This window comes from Trachinotus anak, unplaced genomic scaffold, assembly GCF_046630095.1.
Source record: "Trachinotus anak isolate AG129_WGS33_773 ecotype Australia unplaced genomic scaffold, CSIRO_AGI_Tana_v1 ptg000011l, whole genome shotgun sequence".
Taxonomy (NCBI): domain Eukaryota; kingdom Metazoa; phylum Chordata; class Actinopteri; order Carangiformes; family Carangidae; genus Trachinotus; species Trachinotus anak.
The window spans coordinates 897014-912753 of record NW_027273862.1 but is presented as its reverse complement, the minus strand read 5'-3'; the positions used below and the strand labels follow the sequence as shown (position 1 = coordinate 912753).

Sequence of the window (15740 nt, the reverse complement as noted above, 5' to 3'; positions counted from 1 at the left end):
CTCTGGGAACACTCAAAGTTTTAAAGCAGTTTTATACCCTTGCCTTGATCTATGCCAAACCACGATTTTATCGGAGGTCTACAGAGAATTCTTTGGACTTGCCTCAGTTTTAGTCCTGATCTGCTGATCTGCGAGACCTTATATACACAAATGTGTGCCTTTCTAAACTATGTCCAGTCAATTCAGTTTGCCTAAGGTGGACCCCAGTCAGGTTCTGGACACATCTCAAGGATAATTAAAGCAAACAGGATGCACCTGACCGAAGTCTCGAGTGACACAGCAAAGGGTGATGAAGAGCATTTCATGTAATATGACAGTGGTCAGAGACCTTAACCTTAATTCCAAAGTCTCTTTCATTTTATGTACCGTATTTTCCGCACTATAGGGCGCACTGGATTATAAGGCGCACTGTCAATGAATGGTCTATTTTCGAACTTTTTTCATATATAAAGCGCACTGGACTATAAGGCGCATTAAGCGAAACAAAACAATCAGATAAGTCAAACTTTATTAAACGCGTTCACAATAACTCCCAACCTTGTTCAGTTGTAACACGTAAAAAAAAGCACAGTCTGATACCGCTAAATCAAACGTTAGCGTATTCACAATAACTCCTTCTAGGTCCTTATACACACACACTGTAATATTATGGTGAAGCACAGTATGTATTACTCCGCGACGCTCCTGACTACGATAGCCGTAATGCTGCAAGCGGTGCGGCTTTGTAGTTTACCAAAGTCGTACTAAAACATTTTGACAGAGCGCCGTGAGCGCCGTGTACCACACAAAATCGCTTCGAGGTCAGTAAACACAACCAGAATTAATCCATATATAAGGCGCTCCGGATTATAAGGCGCACTGTCGTTTTTTGAGAAAATTAAAGGCTTTTAAGTGCGCCTTATAGTCCGGAAAATACGGTAGTCTACTAGATTAGCTTGGGTTTTGGAACTTAGGTCATCAAAATCCTCTGGATAAAATCCTGTGTCATGGTAGTGACAAATTTTAGTTCAATATCAATATTATCTATAAACAGAAAAGTCTGTTTGTGGATTTCCAGAGATAGAGATTTTGTGAATAAACCAACCATGTTTGAAATCTAAATGGTTACATCTTGCCCTAGAAAAACTCAACAGAGGGTTAGGGTTGGTTAGGTACATGAAGCTTGATGGGCACAAAAAGTATCTGTAACATTGCTGTCTGTTCAAATTAAGCCTAACACTCCCTTCTGTTCTTGTTGCATGAGTTTTCCCGATTTCTGTATGCAGTCTCCTCGTATCTGTGTGTAAATCTGACAGTTGATGAACTTGTGTTTTCGGAGAGCATACAAAGGAAGCAACCTGAAGACTGACTGGAGAAACAGGATGACAGTGCCTCCATCCACCGGCTCGAGGGGTCACTGAATGGTTTGAAAATTATGTGAATCATATGCTGTGGCCTTCTCAGTCCAGTTGAACACCTATGGTAGATTTTGGAGTGATGTGTTAGACAGTGCTGTCCACCACCATCACCTTCCATCTTTTGGAAGAATGGTTTTCATCCCTCCAGTAGAGTTCAGAGACTTAAACATTTCAATGCCAAGGAGCACTGAGGCTGCTCTGGCCCAACACCTTACTAACACACTTTATATTGGATTTTCCTTTAATTTGTCACCCAAGTGTTTATCACCATAACCATTTGTTCAGATGCCTAAAAGAACTGTGTTTATGCTTGACTAACAAAGACCTTGAGTGGTTACATAAATTATGGTTGTTGTCTATTTGAGGCCAAGTAGTTTTTGTGCCAAATCCTGATAAATGTTGTCTTGCTGATAGGGGGTCGGATCAGAAATATAAAGTCATTAAGAAACTCCAAAGTCTTGCATTTTGTTTGTTGAAAGACTTGTATGTTAGATTTAAAGGAAGGAAACTGTTTTTTCTGTCTGATCACGAGTTAGATGACTGTGAAAATCCAGTGTAGAGATTGGTCCACTGTGTTATTATCATTCCTTAGCACAAGAAGGAGAGGTTTTAGAGGTGCTTTTTGTGGCATCTCTCAATTTCCAACAAGTCAAATCTCATGACAGTCAAGTCCAAGGAGAGTTTGAAATCCTCATTTCTGTAACTTAGGTCTCAAGACTTTTCTGCTTCTTTCAGCATTAAGTGAATGCTGCAATATTGTGACTCATTATGAGGACAGCAGTACAGAAACAGTTTCATAAACTTGAAGTCATGTTGTAGGTGTGCATGGTTGCTGTCCATCTTTCTCCACTGTACACATCTATAAATAGCATCTTAAAACCATGTTTGTAAAACTTTTACTGTGGCATCAGATAACCCTAACCCAGCAGCAGCAGCAGCTGAAGCTGAAGCTTGGCCTAGTCCCAGACTTAATTGTAAGATGAGATAGAAGTTTATTTATCTGTTTGGAGAAACTAGGACATTAAAGCAGCAGAAATATTACAGCAGAAAACAAGATGGTGTCATTATATACACAAACCTAATAATAAACAGAAAGCATGGGAAAGACCATTAGTTCTAATATTTACAGTGCTGATGTAACAAACAGAGCTCATTTCTTACTTGATTCACTGCAACACTGATGAATGAAATCAAACTCCTCCAGCTGAGGATCGAGGGATTTTAAATCAGATCCCTCCACCCACAGCTGTTCTTGCATGGCTGTGATATACCTCTGCCTGCAGCTATGAATAGTATCATGTCCCCATGTTTGTGGAGCATTAGAAATGCTTTAATTCATCTTCCAGTCCACATTATGCTGGCTAACAGAATTTGTCAGCGCTGGGGCTCAGCTGGGAGCAGAGTGTCTGCGGGAACGTTGGGACAGCCTGAGCTGCTGCCCTGTTTTATGGCATATGGCTCTGCTCTTGTTGGAGCAGGCCTGTTCCTAGCGGCTGCTGTGCGTGCATTGAGTTGTTTGGCTTTGTTGTTTGCAGAGACCGCACACATGTTGCTGGAAAGAGTGCAGAATGGTATTTTAACTGTTTGCACTTGACTTAACTTTGAAATAAGAGCTGATTTGATAGATAGATTTACTTCATTATCCTCTGTGGAGAATGTCTTGTTCTTGTCACTGTCAAAACTGCTTGTCAGACAGTCAAATAGCGTCAGAAACCTTATTACCCCACACCTCTCTGATGTCAGTTTTTGGGGGGCTGTGTCCAACAATATATGTTAATGAAAATTTGCAGTCTGACATTCACAACCACGTCAGGAAAGGAGCCAGGGTATGAACTTCAACTCAAACTTTTCATGTGAACAGGTGAATGTAATACTGTGATTACCTTCCCCATATTTGAAGAACCTGCTGCTGTTGCTGACTTTCACGTTTGGCTGAACCTCCATATGCAAGTGATGTCCTTTTTGTTGTTAGATACTAATGATACATAATGTTACCCCGCTGCCTTTTGTAGCACTGTAGTTCATGTTATTAAACATCTTATTGAGAATGTTACCTCACTTTCTGTTTTTGTAGGGGGGTGCATTAAGGGGGGCTTCCAACATGACATCACCATATAGAGCCAAAATATTGAACCTGGTTCAGCTTTTGCTGCAATACAACATGACATCATCTGGCGAGGCGTTGTGTTGGTTAGTCATATATATGCAAGTGTGCATGCAAACCCTTTCATCCAACTGGACTTCCCGGAACATATTCCACGGCCTCGCCAGTACATGAAGAGCACACCCCCACCCAAACTATCCCCTTTGTTTTTTTAATGAAGCACAAATGTCCTTCTGAATGCAGCCACCCGTCAGTGTGAGCCATCTGCTTCCTGATTTTGACTTTTGACATCTTTTTCTCTGTTTCAAAGCTGTCCTCTGATTGGAGTTGCATCAGCCAATCAGGTTGTTTGACACTTAGCTCCGCACATTGCACTGTTGAAATTTAGGAGGTGGTGGAAGTTTTAGGAGGTGCACAAGCAGCTTCATGAGCCTCTGCGTCCCGCACTTACCCGTAACACCCTTCTGTGTGTAGTTCTGTATCGACATTTATGTGGATCTCATGCATCTGCCTTTCTCGACGAGACACTGAAACCAGCACTGCATACAGTGCAGGAAACACTTGCACGGGAAGCAAATGCTTACATGAGAAAGGTAAAATCCTGACATTATTTTATTAAAAGACCTAATTATTAGATATTAAGTATTTAATAAATATAGTGGATATATCAAATGATCTCATATTTCTGTGATAAGCCATAACAACATTTTACTGATCTGAATTTATTTTGTTATGAGAGTGACCCATAATTACTGGATGTAATGTTTTCTCAACTTACGAGTTACTGATGGTATAATCATGTGTTAGATGGTGGGTGGAGCCTCCACCTTCCAAAACTGATGCACACCACTAGTGAAAAATTAGTCAGTTTAGTCATTTAGTTAGGTTTAGATACAAACAGACGACACCAGTGGTGTAGTCTACATGATATGCAGGTATACGCTGTGTACCCACTAAGAAAGCTCCACAATTCCAGTAGAACCACTTCAAAATGCACAAGAATACCTAGCAACATAGTTTTGTGACAGAACTTGCACTTCAACAGTTTGTTCATATAAAAATGTCAAATCATGTGATGTCAAGTGAAAAGTTCATCAATGAGCAGTAAACTGACCAGCTCGGTGTGCTGTGAGAAAATACACAGAGTGTCAGCGGTTGCCTTCTACACATGTATTACAGCCCCTGCTTTGTTTCCCCCCCTGGAGGAGCCCACTCCCCAGAAAGCAAGTGATGAGCAGGGGTGTGGGCCTCCTGTTCCACCTGGACAGAAGTGGTCATCAGAGGTAATCAGAGAGAAACCGTCGCCAGCGCGGCTCACAGCCTCACATCGCTCCCTCTGATTGATGACAGACTCTGTCCCTGGAGCTGACTCAGCTGCTGCCACTACCAGGCAGCACGTCACAGTGGCTGAGTCACCTGCACACTGTGGCCCCTCCACAATCCATGGTGGTTGTGTCTCAGTCCACTTCAGCCAGGAGAAACTACCCTCCCATTAAAAAATGGTAAAGAAGCAATTAGACTTTATTGCTCAGTCTCTAGAGTCACTAAAGTGCAATGTTCTTTTCACTGGGACCACGTCTCTCCCCCCGTCGTGCAGAGACTTTTAGCCTGGACACTTGGCTCTGTGAGTGTCCAACTGGAACCGGCTTGGATATGTACAATACTTTAATTCTTTTCTGGTATGTGCAAAGATTTCTACACTTACAATGGTTTACATTCAATGAGATTGGGAGCCCAAATGCTTGCCACAAAAATTAAATGATGATGTCATTGTGTATCACCCATTAGGTCCACGTCTATCACTACCAGTAACATAGGCCCCCTGGAAATGCTGCCACACAGTGAGTGTTGATAATCTTGCATCAGTCCTGCTGCCCCCTGCTCAGTTTCGCTCCATGTCAGTCCTCTAACTCAGCAGGGTTTCAGTTGTTAAATGTCACATCTCTTAGTAATTCCTTTCTGTCATGATTTCGTGTTTATGAGAGACTTGGTCAAGCCCAACTGACAAGTGTTGCATTAAATGAACGTCCTTTAGAATTCCTTGTTTTTATGATAAATGGCAAGGTCCCATTATTTTTTGTAGTAATCTACAGACCCCCAGTCTAACAGGGGTTCACTGATCCTTTAGGTTTCAGTATAGCTTCAGTGATTTTAACATACATCTGTGCAGCCCCTCTGGTTCCTCTTTCATTCTGGATTTTATAGAAACTGTAAAATCTTGTAATCTTGCTCAGTATCCAGTTGCTTACAGTCACACATTCTGGACATTGTTTTGAACTCTGGTCTTACTCCTGAAGCAGACTTGATGATCTGTGTGAGGTTAGTGTAGGGAACCTCTCCAGTCCAACAGAACCAGCACTTCTCTCAAAACCTCCCAGGAATCAGAGCGATCTGCAAATCACATCACATTCAAGTTCAAGATAAGGAAACCCTCATCTCCTGCATGGACCTGTGATCAGAGCACTGATCCTGTGACCTTTGACCCTTCCTTTGTCTGCTTTGCATCCCATTGTGGGAGACACGCACAACCTGGATAAACATGACCTGATCATTTACTGTAATAACTCACCAGTCACCCAGGGAGACTAGCTGGCACCAACTTGTAATCTTACTGTGCAGTTCATGACCAGGCGAAGCAGCAGAAAAGCAAACTGCAGCTTGAAAGTTACAACTACCAACAACAAGGAGAACCTAGACATCATACCCCAGTGACACAGTCCAGAACACCAACAAACATATGGTCCAGCCACACACACACACACACACACAATGGCCCCTGTAAGACAAGAGTACAGTGAAAGCTTTACTTTATTTGTACAGCACCAAATCACAACATACATGATCTCAAAGCACTTCACAGGGATCTGCCAGTAATATAATGAGAAACCAAACAGTTCCCCCATGAGCAGCACTCACTGACAGTGGAGAGGCAAAACTACCTGTAATAAGAAGGAACTTCCAGCAGGACCAGTTTCAGGGTGGGGGTGGGGAGGGGTCTACCTCGAGAGGGCGGAGAAGAGAAATGGAGATGAGGAGAGAGAAGACAGAAAGAGCAGGAATAGCTGTGTTGTGTTTAAGCACTGTCAGACTGGCTGCTATAATGATAATAATATAACAATAGTGACGTGCATAGGTGTAATAATGTTATTAATAATAACAGCAGCTGTAATAGCAGTACTGATCATTATTATTATTATTATTATTATTATTGTTGTCATTATAAATTGAATGATGATGATTGATGATGATTGATGATGATGAGTGTTGAGGTGTAGTGGCAGATCTGGATCCTGCTGCTGCAGAATGAGGACAGAGAGAGAGAGAGAAGCACAAACTGTAGGAGAGAGAGGACACAAAGTGAATGCAGTCATGTGATGTAAGTGTATGGAGAAAGAGAAGAGGAGGGAAGAAGAGCTCAGTGCATCATGGGAGTTCCCCCAGCAGCCTCAGCCTATAGCAGCATAATTAAAGGATGATTCAGGGCTCACCTGAGCCAGCTCTAACTCTAAGCCTTATCAAAGAGGATATTCCCCCCATTCTACTCTTAGAGACTCTAGGAACCACATGTAGGCCTGCATTTAGAGAGTGATCTGTTCTGTTGGGAAAATAGGGAACTGTGAGCTCTTTGTGATGCAGCTTGGTCATTAAGAGCTTTGTTCTTAAGGAGAAGGATTTTGAAGTGTATTTGGATTTTACAGGGAGCCAACATAGTGAAGCGTTTTCCTTCAGTACTTGTGCTGCAGCATCTTGGATCAACTGGAGGCTTTTCACTGAGTTACTGGGGCCTTCTGATAATAAGGACAAACAGTAGTCCACATGCATGGACTAGTTTTTCCAGTATCCCTTTGAGACATGATGTTTCTATTCATGTGTCTCTAACAACAAAGTTGTTCTTGACTCTACAGCACCAGCATGAATCATGAGACTGAAACCAACTTGCAGCAAACACTGGCTAAATGACAACAGCAGAGAAATAAAGAGAAAATGCAGGAAAAGGGAAGTGGAAAAAGGACTGACTGCTCTCAGGAAATTCTGAAAGCTCTAATGTCTACTTATCAAACAGCATTAAAAGAGGACAGGTTTTCCTATTTCCCCAGCATCCACAGACTGTCAGAATCCCAGAGTCCTCGTCATAAATACTGATTCTGTAATTAACCCAGTCAGAAATGAAGTGCTGTATGTCACAGAACTTCCTCCAGCTAAAGGAAAACAAATCTCTCAGCATATTCGTCCCTCGTTTGTCTTCCCCTGTTTTCAAATGTCTGACCTGTAGTCAGGTGTAATCTTTAACAGTGTTAAATCGTTGTTTTATTTTATTTTTAGCATCTCAAAAATCAAGTTTTTCTTTCTCAAATTGATCTTCAGAAGATCATACATGCTTTTATATCTCCTCACTCAGTTTATTGTAATTTATTGTCTTCAGCCAAAAAAACCATCTCACACCTCCAACTAGAACAAAACACAGCTGCTGGGCTTTTAATGAACACTAGAAAACAAGATCATATCACCCTGCTTTCGTCTCGCTTCACTGGTTTCCAGTCAGTTTTAGAAATAACCTTAACATTTCACTGATTGCCTGATGGTTCGGCTCCAAGCTACATAACTGAGTTGTTGCTCCTCTGTGAGGCAGAGTGCACCCTCAGGTCTGCAGGCAGGGCTCTGGACAGGTGGGTTGTAAGGAGCTGTGTGAGCTGCAGGTGCTGCTAGTGGAACTTTTAGACGTAGGTCTGTATAAGACCAGGTGTAGAGCGAGAGAAGAGACCACTCCTGATAGTGCTGGCTCACCTAAAGCATGCACTGAGACTGCCAGCCTCCAGCACTTTTTCTCCTGACCTACTTTAAAAGCTTCAGCTTACAACAGCAGAAGGGATTGGATGGCCACAGCAATGGGATGATAGATGTGATCACTTGTAAACACTGTAACTGTGTCTGACAGACGAGTCACCCGAACTGCTAGGCAACATAAATACAGAGTCATCTGTCTCTACAGAACCTTCGTTTATAACTAATTTATAATTTATATAGGTGGATACTACTGCTGACCAGGTTCCTCTTTTGTTTATTACACACACTTCAGGGATTTACAAGGTTCCATCAGACAGTGAGTAAAGAGTATGAGTGGAAAACCCACAGACACTACTCAGGGTTAAACATGCGCTGCCATCTGCATGTCTTTTATGTAAAAAAATCTGTATTTTGATTTACAGTTAATATTCTCCTGCAAAGACATTAGCATTGGACAATAATCAAAGATGAGGCCTTGTTGTTAAACATGCAAATACGATATTAATGATTAAGTATTATATCTCAATGAAACTATATGTGATACAAGAAGAGCTGCTTTAAAGGAAAAGTGCAACATTTGGGGAAACAAGCATATTTTCAATCAGCCTCCTGTGTGTGTGGAACAGAGGTGGAGTCAGGGTGTGGTTAGCCTAGCTTAGCATGCATCACTGTCACACTGCCAAGACTTACCAGAGCCCTTGATGATGTCATTAGTCACAACTGTGCTTTTCCTGCTATGACAAGTCACATGTCTGCTGTGAAAAAGGCTGATTCACCCACATCTGATTTATTTAATCCATACAAATAAACAGAAATGACAAATGACAACGTGTGGTTTTAGAGGGAGGTTTGTGCTGGAACTATTGACTGTATTAAAAAGTAGATACCTAGACAGTCTCTGTACAGGCAGGTGGGTACCAAACATTTTCAAGTGATAGATCCTGTCAGTGTCATTTTTAGATATCTGTTCATGGACAGTTTAAACAAACAAAATACAGCACCTTGATTGTCCCCATGCTTCAAATCTTTGTGCTAAGCCAGGCTAACTGCATCCTGAATAAAGCTGCAAATTATTTCACCAAAAGTTGAATTCCTTCTTTACTTGCACAGACAGAAATTCACCCTTGACAATGAGGTTGCTGTATCCTACTGTGTGTTACTGTTTGTGTTAATTGTTAGACACTCGGGTGTTTTCATCGACAGAAACGTCCACAGTCAGTCTCAGTCTGAGCCTTGTTCACCCAAACACAGAACATTACTTTCATAAATGATTTTTTAGAATACGTGTTGACCCGTCACTGCCTGTGTTGATGTTATGATGACCTCAGGTCATGTGATCATCTGCAACATGAGGCATCTAGATATTTCTATAGGAGCCATTTTTTGTCCAGAAAACAGTAGGAAGTGATTTATCAGATAACAGAGTCATGAATCCTGAGAGGTTCCCTGCCTTGACCGACATACGCATGGATGGAGTTTGTCACTATGTACACACACACACACGCACTGAAGCATAAGATTACTGTGTTGTGCATGAACTAAAGTATTGGTGATGTCCTCCACGGGTTGGTGAGGACCTGTGTTGTATGATTGCTGATGTTCAGTTCACGGCTCATGTTTTTCATTCAGTGCCTTCCTGCTGCGAGTTTGCACAGCACAGCGCTGCACAGTGTAAGCTGTCATTCAACTGTGTCATACTTTGCTCAGCTGTGACGTTAACCTGACAGGTACTTCGCTCACATGCCAGAGGATTTTTCTAGGAAAACACTGCTGTGCTCGTGCCTGAGCCTTCAGACGCATCACACTGAACAACACAAATGGTGCTAACCTCAGAGCTGATAAAGTGCAAAATGGTTCTGGCATATTAAGTACCAACTGGTCACTGTCAAAGTTAGTATTGTACAGTAAAACTGTGTTATTGGGAATGAACTGGCTGTAAACAGGGTTTCTACTGTGTTTAATCATTTGTTTTTTGTGACAAAGAAAATCTAAGACATAGCTAAATAATGAGTGTTATTACATTCTCCAATCACCTCATACTCAGCTGTTAAAATCCTGCTTATCTAGACTCAAACCAGTCTCCTCATGGGGGGTGTTCACAGTTTCATCTCGTACATGTCTCTGTTGTGTGCACAGACTGGGCTCGTACAGATCGGGGAGGACAGCCTGTTCATCCAACCGCTGGGTGAAAACAACCCATCACAGTCCTTCTCTGGACTTAAACACCGGCTGTCCCGGCTCCGACGCTCCGCGAAGACCAGCTCCGCTCCAGATGCCGACCAGCCCAGCTACTGTGGGACTGTACAGGGTGAGTGACACAGAGCCACACTGGATGAGTCAGGATGTGCGGTCATTGTCACACTGGTATCAATCAAACAGACCTCAGTCACCTACATTTTGATGGATGTGATGAACATGTGGTGTTGGGGAGGGAGGGGGGAGCATCACTGCTTGGGGGAAAAACTGTTTAGTATCTGGTAGTGTCAGCAGGGGTGGGAAGAGTCTGCAGAAATGGTGGTCAGCAGTGCTGCAGTTTCAAACAGACAGTGACACAGGCAGTGATGCTCGCCGTGGTCCCTCTGTAGAAGATGGTGGGAGTGGGAGGGGAGAGACCCGTCTGTGTTGTGGGTGAGAGGATCTCTGTTGTGCACTGTCTCCACAGTGAAGCCGCTGAGAGTCTGTGCAGCAGGTCTCAACACCCATCTCTTCAGTTTTTTCAACATTCAGAGATTGTTAGGGTTAGGGAGAGGGCTATGGTTGTGATTACATCAAAACTGGGTAGGAAAAACAACAGATACAAGCAGGGCAGCACAGTTCAGTAGGGTGGGTGGGTGGGGGGTCAGATGGAGGACAGTGTAGATAGTGTAGATAGTGTCAGTGGTCCAGTTGGGACAGTAGGTGAATTGCAGTGGAAGGTTTCTCAGCACCAACCTCTCAAGACACCTAGTCCTGATGGGTGTGAGTTGACATTACAGATTACAACAGATTATTTTATCACCAGGATAAACTCTTGGTTTGTTTCCATCCTGTTTGATTCTCACACTGCTCATGTTTCTTCAAATATTGTAATGAGAGATCTCAACAGTTCGGTAGATTAGTACATTGTTGTCAAAACTGACAGAAGTGATGGATGAAAACTGACCCGTTTTGTAATAAACTAGAATTAGTGCACTGACGGTGCTGCTGTAGCTCCTGGCTGCTGTGTAATGCTGCATAAATTCAAGCAGTGATTGTAGGATGGTCTCAGCTGATGTGTTTTACCTGATCAACCAGCACAATGTCCTCACTGAACTTGTGAACTGATGCAGTTCTCTTCCTTTCTATGCTGACAACTCAATTAACTTCTGAATCATGATTTTAAAAACTGATTTTCTTGCTTGTTGCACTCTGTCTTATACTTTTACAAGTGGTGCTTTGCAGAGACGAAAAGGATTTTTATGCTTGAATCTTTTTGGCGGAGAAACGGCTTCATACATATGGGTCAGATTACAGAGGACGGGATTCGTGTGATTTTTCAGAATCTTGGGAATGTTCCTTACGCTCACCTCAAAAACCCTGGAACATTTTCCAAATCCCTCTGCAGTGATGTGCTCGCAGTGAGCTGAGTGAATGAACTACTGTCTGCCTCTCCACCCTCCGAGCTGAAATGGGCCAGTTGAACATCCCAGGGAAGCAATGCTAATAAATCATCGGTTTCGGAGCAGCATTTACTGCGATCTGCCACGCTTTGATGTTCATTCAGCTCCAGTGTGTTGCAAGAGAGGCTGTGTGGAATGCAGATGTTTCCTTATTTAATGTGTATCTCTTGTTGGAACCTGCTGACCCTCTTGCTGTGAACGCTATCAAACACACGGCAAACCCCACTCTCTGCTCTTTTGCATTAATAATGTGCATATTTTCCAAACCCTCTGTGTCTCTGTGCCAAGATTATCGATTTTTGTCGTGAGAGGAAATTCACAGTGAGGATTTTTTTTTTCAAAGCAGAGAAAAGCTGTGTCTCCTGATTTTTGAATGATGGCAGTTTTTTGTAGTGTGGAGCACACCTGAACACAGGATCCAGTCACAGGCACTAATGACCAGCCTGGGAAGTCATGGAAAAGTTTAATTAGTTGCAGACTGGAGTTATAGTTATCCAAACATTTCTCTGAGCCGAGCACTGTTCTGGAGGCAGAATCAATGAGTGAAGCCAAAGAACCACATCACGCAGCCAGAAGCCTGAATTAAAAGTCTGCTGTAGGTTTGCTTGCTTTACTCGCTTCTCGGTAGATGTGTTTCAGTTTTACAGGCTCTTCTCTGAAGCAGAGGCAGAAATATTGAAGGTCCCAATGTTGATCTCCATCAGAAGATATATTTGTTGTTTTAAGAACCAAAAACCATCTCGGTGTAGTTTTACATCTCCTCTCTCAGGCTTCTCTCTGGAGCTCTAGTAACAGCAGGTCAGTCAGTTAATCAGAAGAGAGGATCTGAGTCTCTCCTGTGATTGGCTGACTGTGTTCTGAGTAATTGAATAAAAATATAGCAGATTTCAGGTAAAGACTCAGAGAAACCAAATCCTGCAAGGTTGGATGGTGGGTCCAGGTGGGTGGGGCATGGGGCGTGGCTGAGAGCTGTTGTGACATCACAAAGTTACAGAAGTCCTGACGGCTGGATTTAAGGCTCAGTGTCTGAATACAGGCTGTGTGCATTTCTCTGTGGACTGAGGCTTTGATACTTTCACAGTATTAATGTAGAACCTAGACCTGCTTTATAATCAAAAGAGAGACAAGCCAAAAATAATGTTAACGTTAGTGACATGAGGCGGTGAGCTGTGTCTGGATAAATCTGCATCAGGAAAAACAGCAACTACATCAGGTTTGAATGCAGGAGAATGCTTTTTCATTTTATATATCTGTGCTCTTCCTGATGTGAGACGTTAACATGTCTTCAATGAAAAAGGCTCGCTCTCCTCCTGAAGGCAGTCATGGTGTTGCACTCGTCTGTGTATGTGAAAAGTCAGAGAAATACACTGATACACGGTGTAGTAACAGTTACCAGGTTAATCTGAAAAACGAATCATTGCTATAATCTAATCTCGTGGTTTAAAAACTACATTAGTCTGAGGAGCGTTTGCACTGACTTCACTTACCCTCATACTCTTATAGAATCTCTATAGCACAGGTGAGTGGTGAAGTGTGACAAAGACAACAAAACTCTTCAGATGACAAATTGAAATTACTGTTGTTTTTTGTAACCTTCAGCCTCCAGCTCAGACTGTGGCTGCACTGGGCAGCTGAGGGTTTCTGCAAAACGCAGCTCCTCTGTGTTCTGGTTGTGCCATCAGGTTTGTGTGTTCAGAACTGTGTCTAATCCTCAGCAGACGTTCCAGTGGAGTTTAAGAGTCATTTTGATCATTATCTGTGTTTCTAAAGCAGCTTGAAAACAAATGTCCAGCTTTTTTTATGATCAGTGTGGTAACTTGACTGGTTTAAATGACTGCACGCGGCACACTGTCTGATCTTTATTTAGTTTCTGTTTTCCCTGACCAGTTCATACTGTCTGTACAAAGACAATGTGTCACCTTCTTCTCATGTGCTCAGTGGATTTTGGCACACCAGCTTGAATGGTAAATGCACTGCACTTATATTTCTTCAATATATTAAACTTCACACACACATTCACACAGAGCTTTTTGCTATGTATGTAGCGCTTTTTCTACCAGAAACACGCTCCCACACAGTTGATTCATTGGGGTTCAGTATCTTGCCCAGCGACACTTCACATGCACACAAGAGGAGCTGGGAATAGATCAGTGGGCGACCCGCTCTACCTCCTGAGCCACAGCCTCTGACATGGCAGCAGACCGTCTCTGACAACTGCTCTCGGTGGTCATGAGGGTTCACGGTGAACCCACCATGTCCAGTTAGAGATCACCTTCTCACTCATCCACTGAGCAGAAGGACACAAGCAGACGAGCTGTTCAGCTGCAGAGACAGTGACTCTGCTGTGTCTGGTGGGTCTGGTGTTATCATTGTGTTCACTTGCACACAATCAAAACTGCTCTCAGACGTTCTCTATGTTTCCCCTGTGCACAGTCATTAAAAAGAGCTGCTTGACCCTGAGAGCTGAACTGCACCGCCAAAGTTACATAACACCACCCAAGCTAAAGACCACCAGCACTTTTGACAACCTGTATAAATAAATTTTTTCCATATGTTCACAACTGGGGCATACACAATAACTGAAACCTCCTTTTTAGAAGGAAAGAAGAAAAACCATGCCGAGCTGTGTGTGTCTGTGTCTGTTTGTCGAGCAGCATTTTTCATGACACAGTTTCAGATGGCTTCACATCACACACTCTCGCTCTGCTCTATGGGAAGTTGTCTGCTGATATTGAACGATTTGTAGAACTTTGTACTGTTCTTAACTGACATAATTGTTAGCAAATAAAACCGTGGTGAAGTTAAACTTGTCTGTTTTCTGCCAGAGAACTTCTTGGAAACTCTTCAGGGACGTCTGACATTTCCATCGACTTGCCTGTGTGGCCCCCAGACCTAACTTTGAGGGGTTGCAGCAGAATGTTCAATGGGAGGGTGTGGTCGTCCTGCTCCAGTGACACAGACATGATTAGATGACTGATAGATGTATGTGTGTGTGCAGTAGGTGTCCTGAGGTGAGATGAAGGGAGAAAAGAGTCGGATTTTAAATTCTCTCCTCTGCATGTTTGCATGAACACTGCTGGTTCTCTCTGTAGTCCTATTCTCTCTCTCTCTCTTATTGGCAACAGATCAGAGATGCTTTGCCACAGCGGTACAGAAAATTATTAACACTGACACATGACTTTATTTTGCAATAAATATACAATAATATGAAAGTAGCAACCATCGATATCAATCATCAAATATAACATAATAAAAGGCCTCAAATAACAATTCTATTCAGGTCACGTCATGACCACACAGAACAAAGAAGTTGTCCATAATGTATGGAAGGATTAAGTCTCAGCAGTAACACTGAAGAAACATTTACTGAGTGTATAACTACAGTTAACAGATTTTGCAGGTAATAGTACAGCACACTGACTTTTCTCTCACATAGACAGGACATTTTTTGAAAGAAAACCTCTGTCAGATCCTTGTATTTCTCACAGTACAGTGAGATTCTGTTTCAGCTACTCTTGAATGACAGAGTGAACACGGCCTGTTCTGCTGTGACGGCCTGTTTCTCTGGTCCTTGTCAGTCCCCCTCAGTGATCTGTCAGTCCCAGTGGTCAGGTGCTCTCTGTTTAGAGTTTGTCAGAATTCATGTCATGTGTGATTTGGTGGTTTTGTTCCAGTGTTTGATATAATTTTCTTCTTGTTTTGAGATGGTTTGGTCAGGGCAGTTTGCTGTGTGTCTTATCTTTGTTCAGCTCTTGGCACTCTCTGACTTCTAGTGGTTGGAGTAAGGTGCACTAGCTTGGAGGTGTTTAGAAAATT

The 15740-nt window shown here is 42.6% G+C and overlaps 1 protein-coding gene across 4 annotated transcripts in view; it reads left to right on the top strand.

The window, feature by feature from the left end:
- Positions 1-15740, top strand: part of adamts17 (ADAM metallopeptidase with thrombospondin type 1 motif, 17) — a 126267-nt gene that overhangs the window by 6927 nt on the left and 103600 nt on the right. For all 4 annotated transcript variants that reach the window (XM_071488160.1, XM_071488158.1, XM_071488157.1 and 1 more), the window contains exon 3: positions 10423-10594. In XM_071488160.1, the coding sequence (XP_071344261.1) occupies positions 10423-10594 (172 nt within the window). The remainder of the gene's footprint in view (positions 1-10422; positions 10595-15740) is intronic.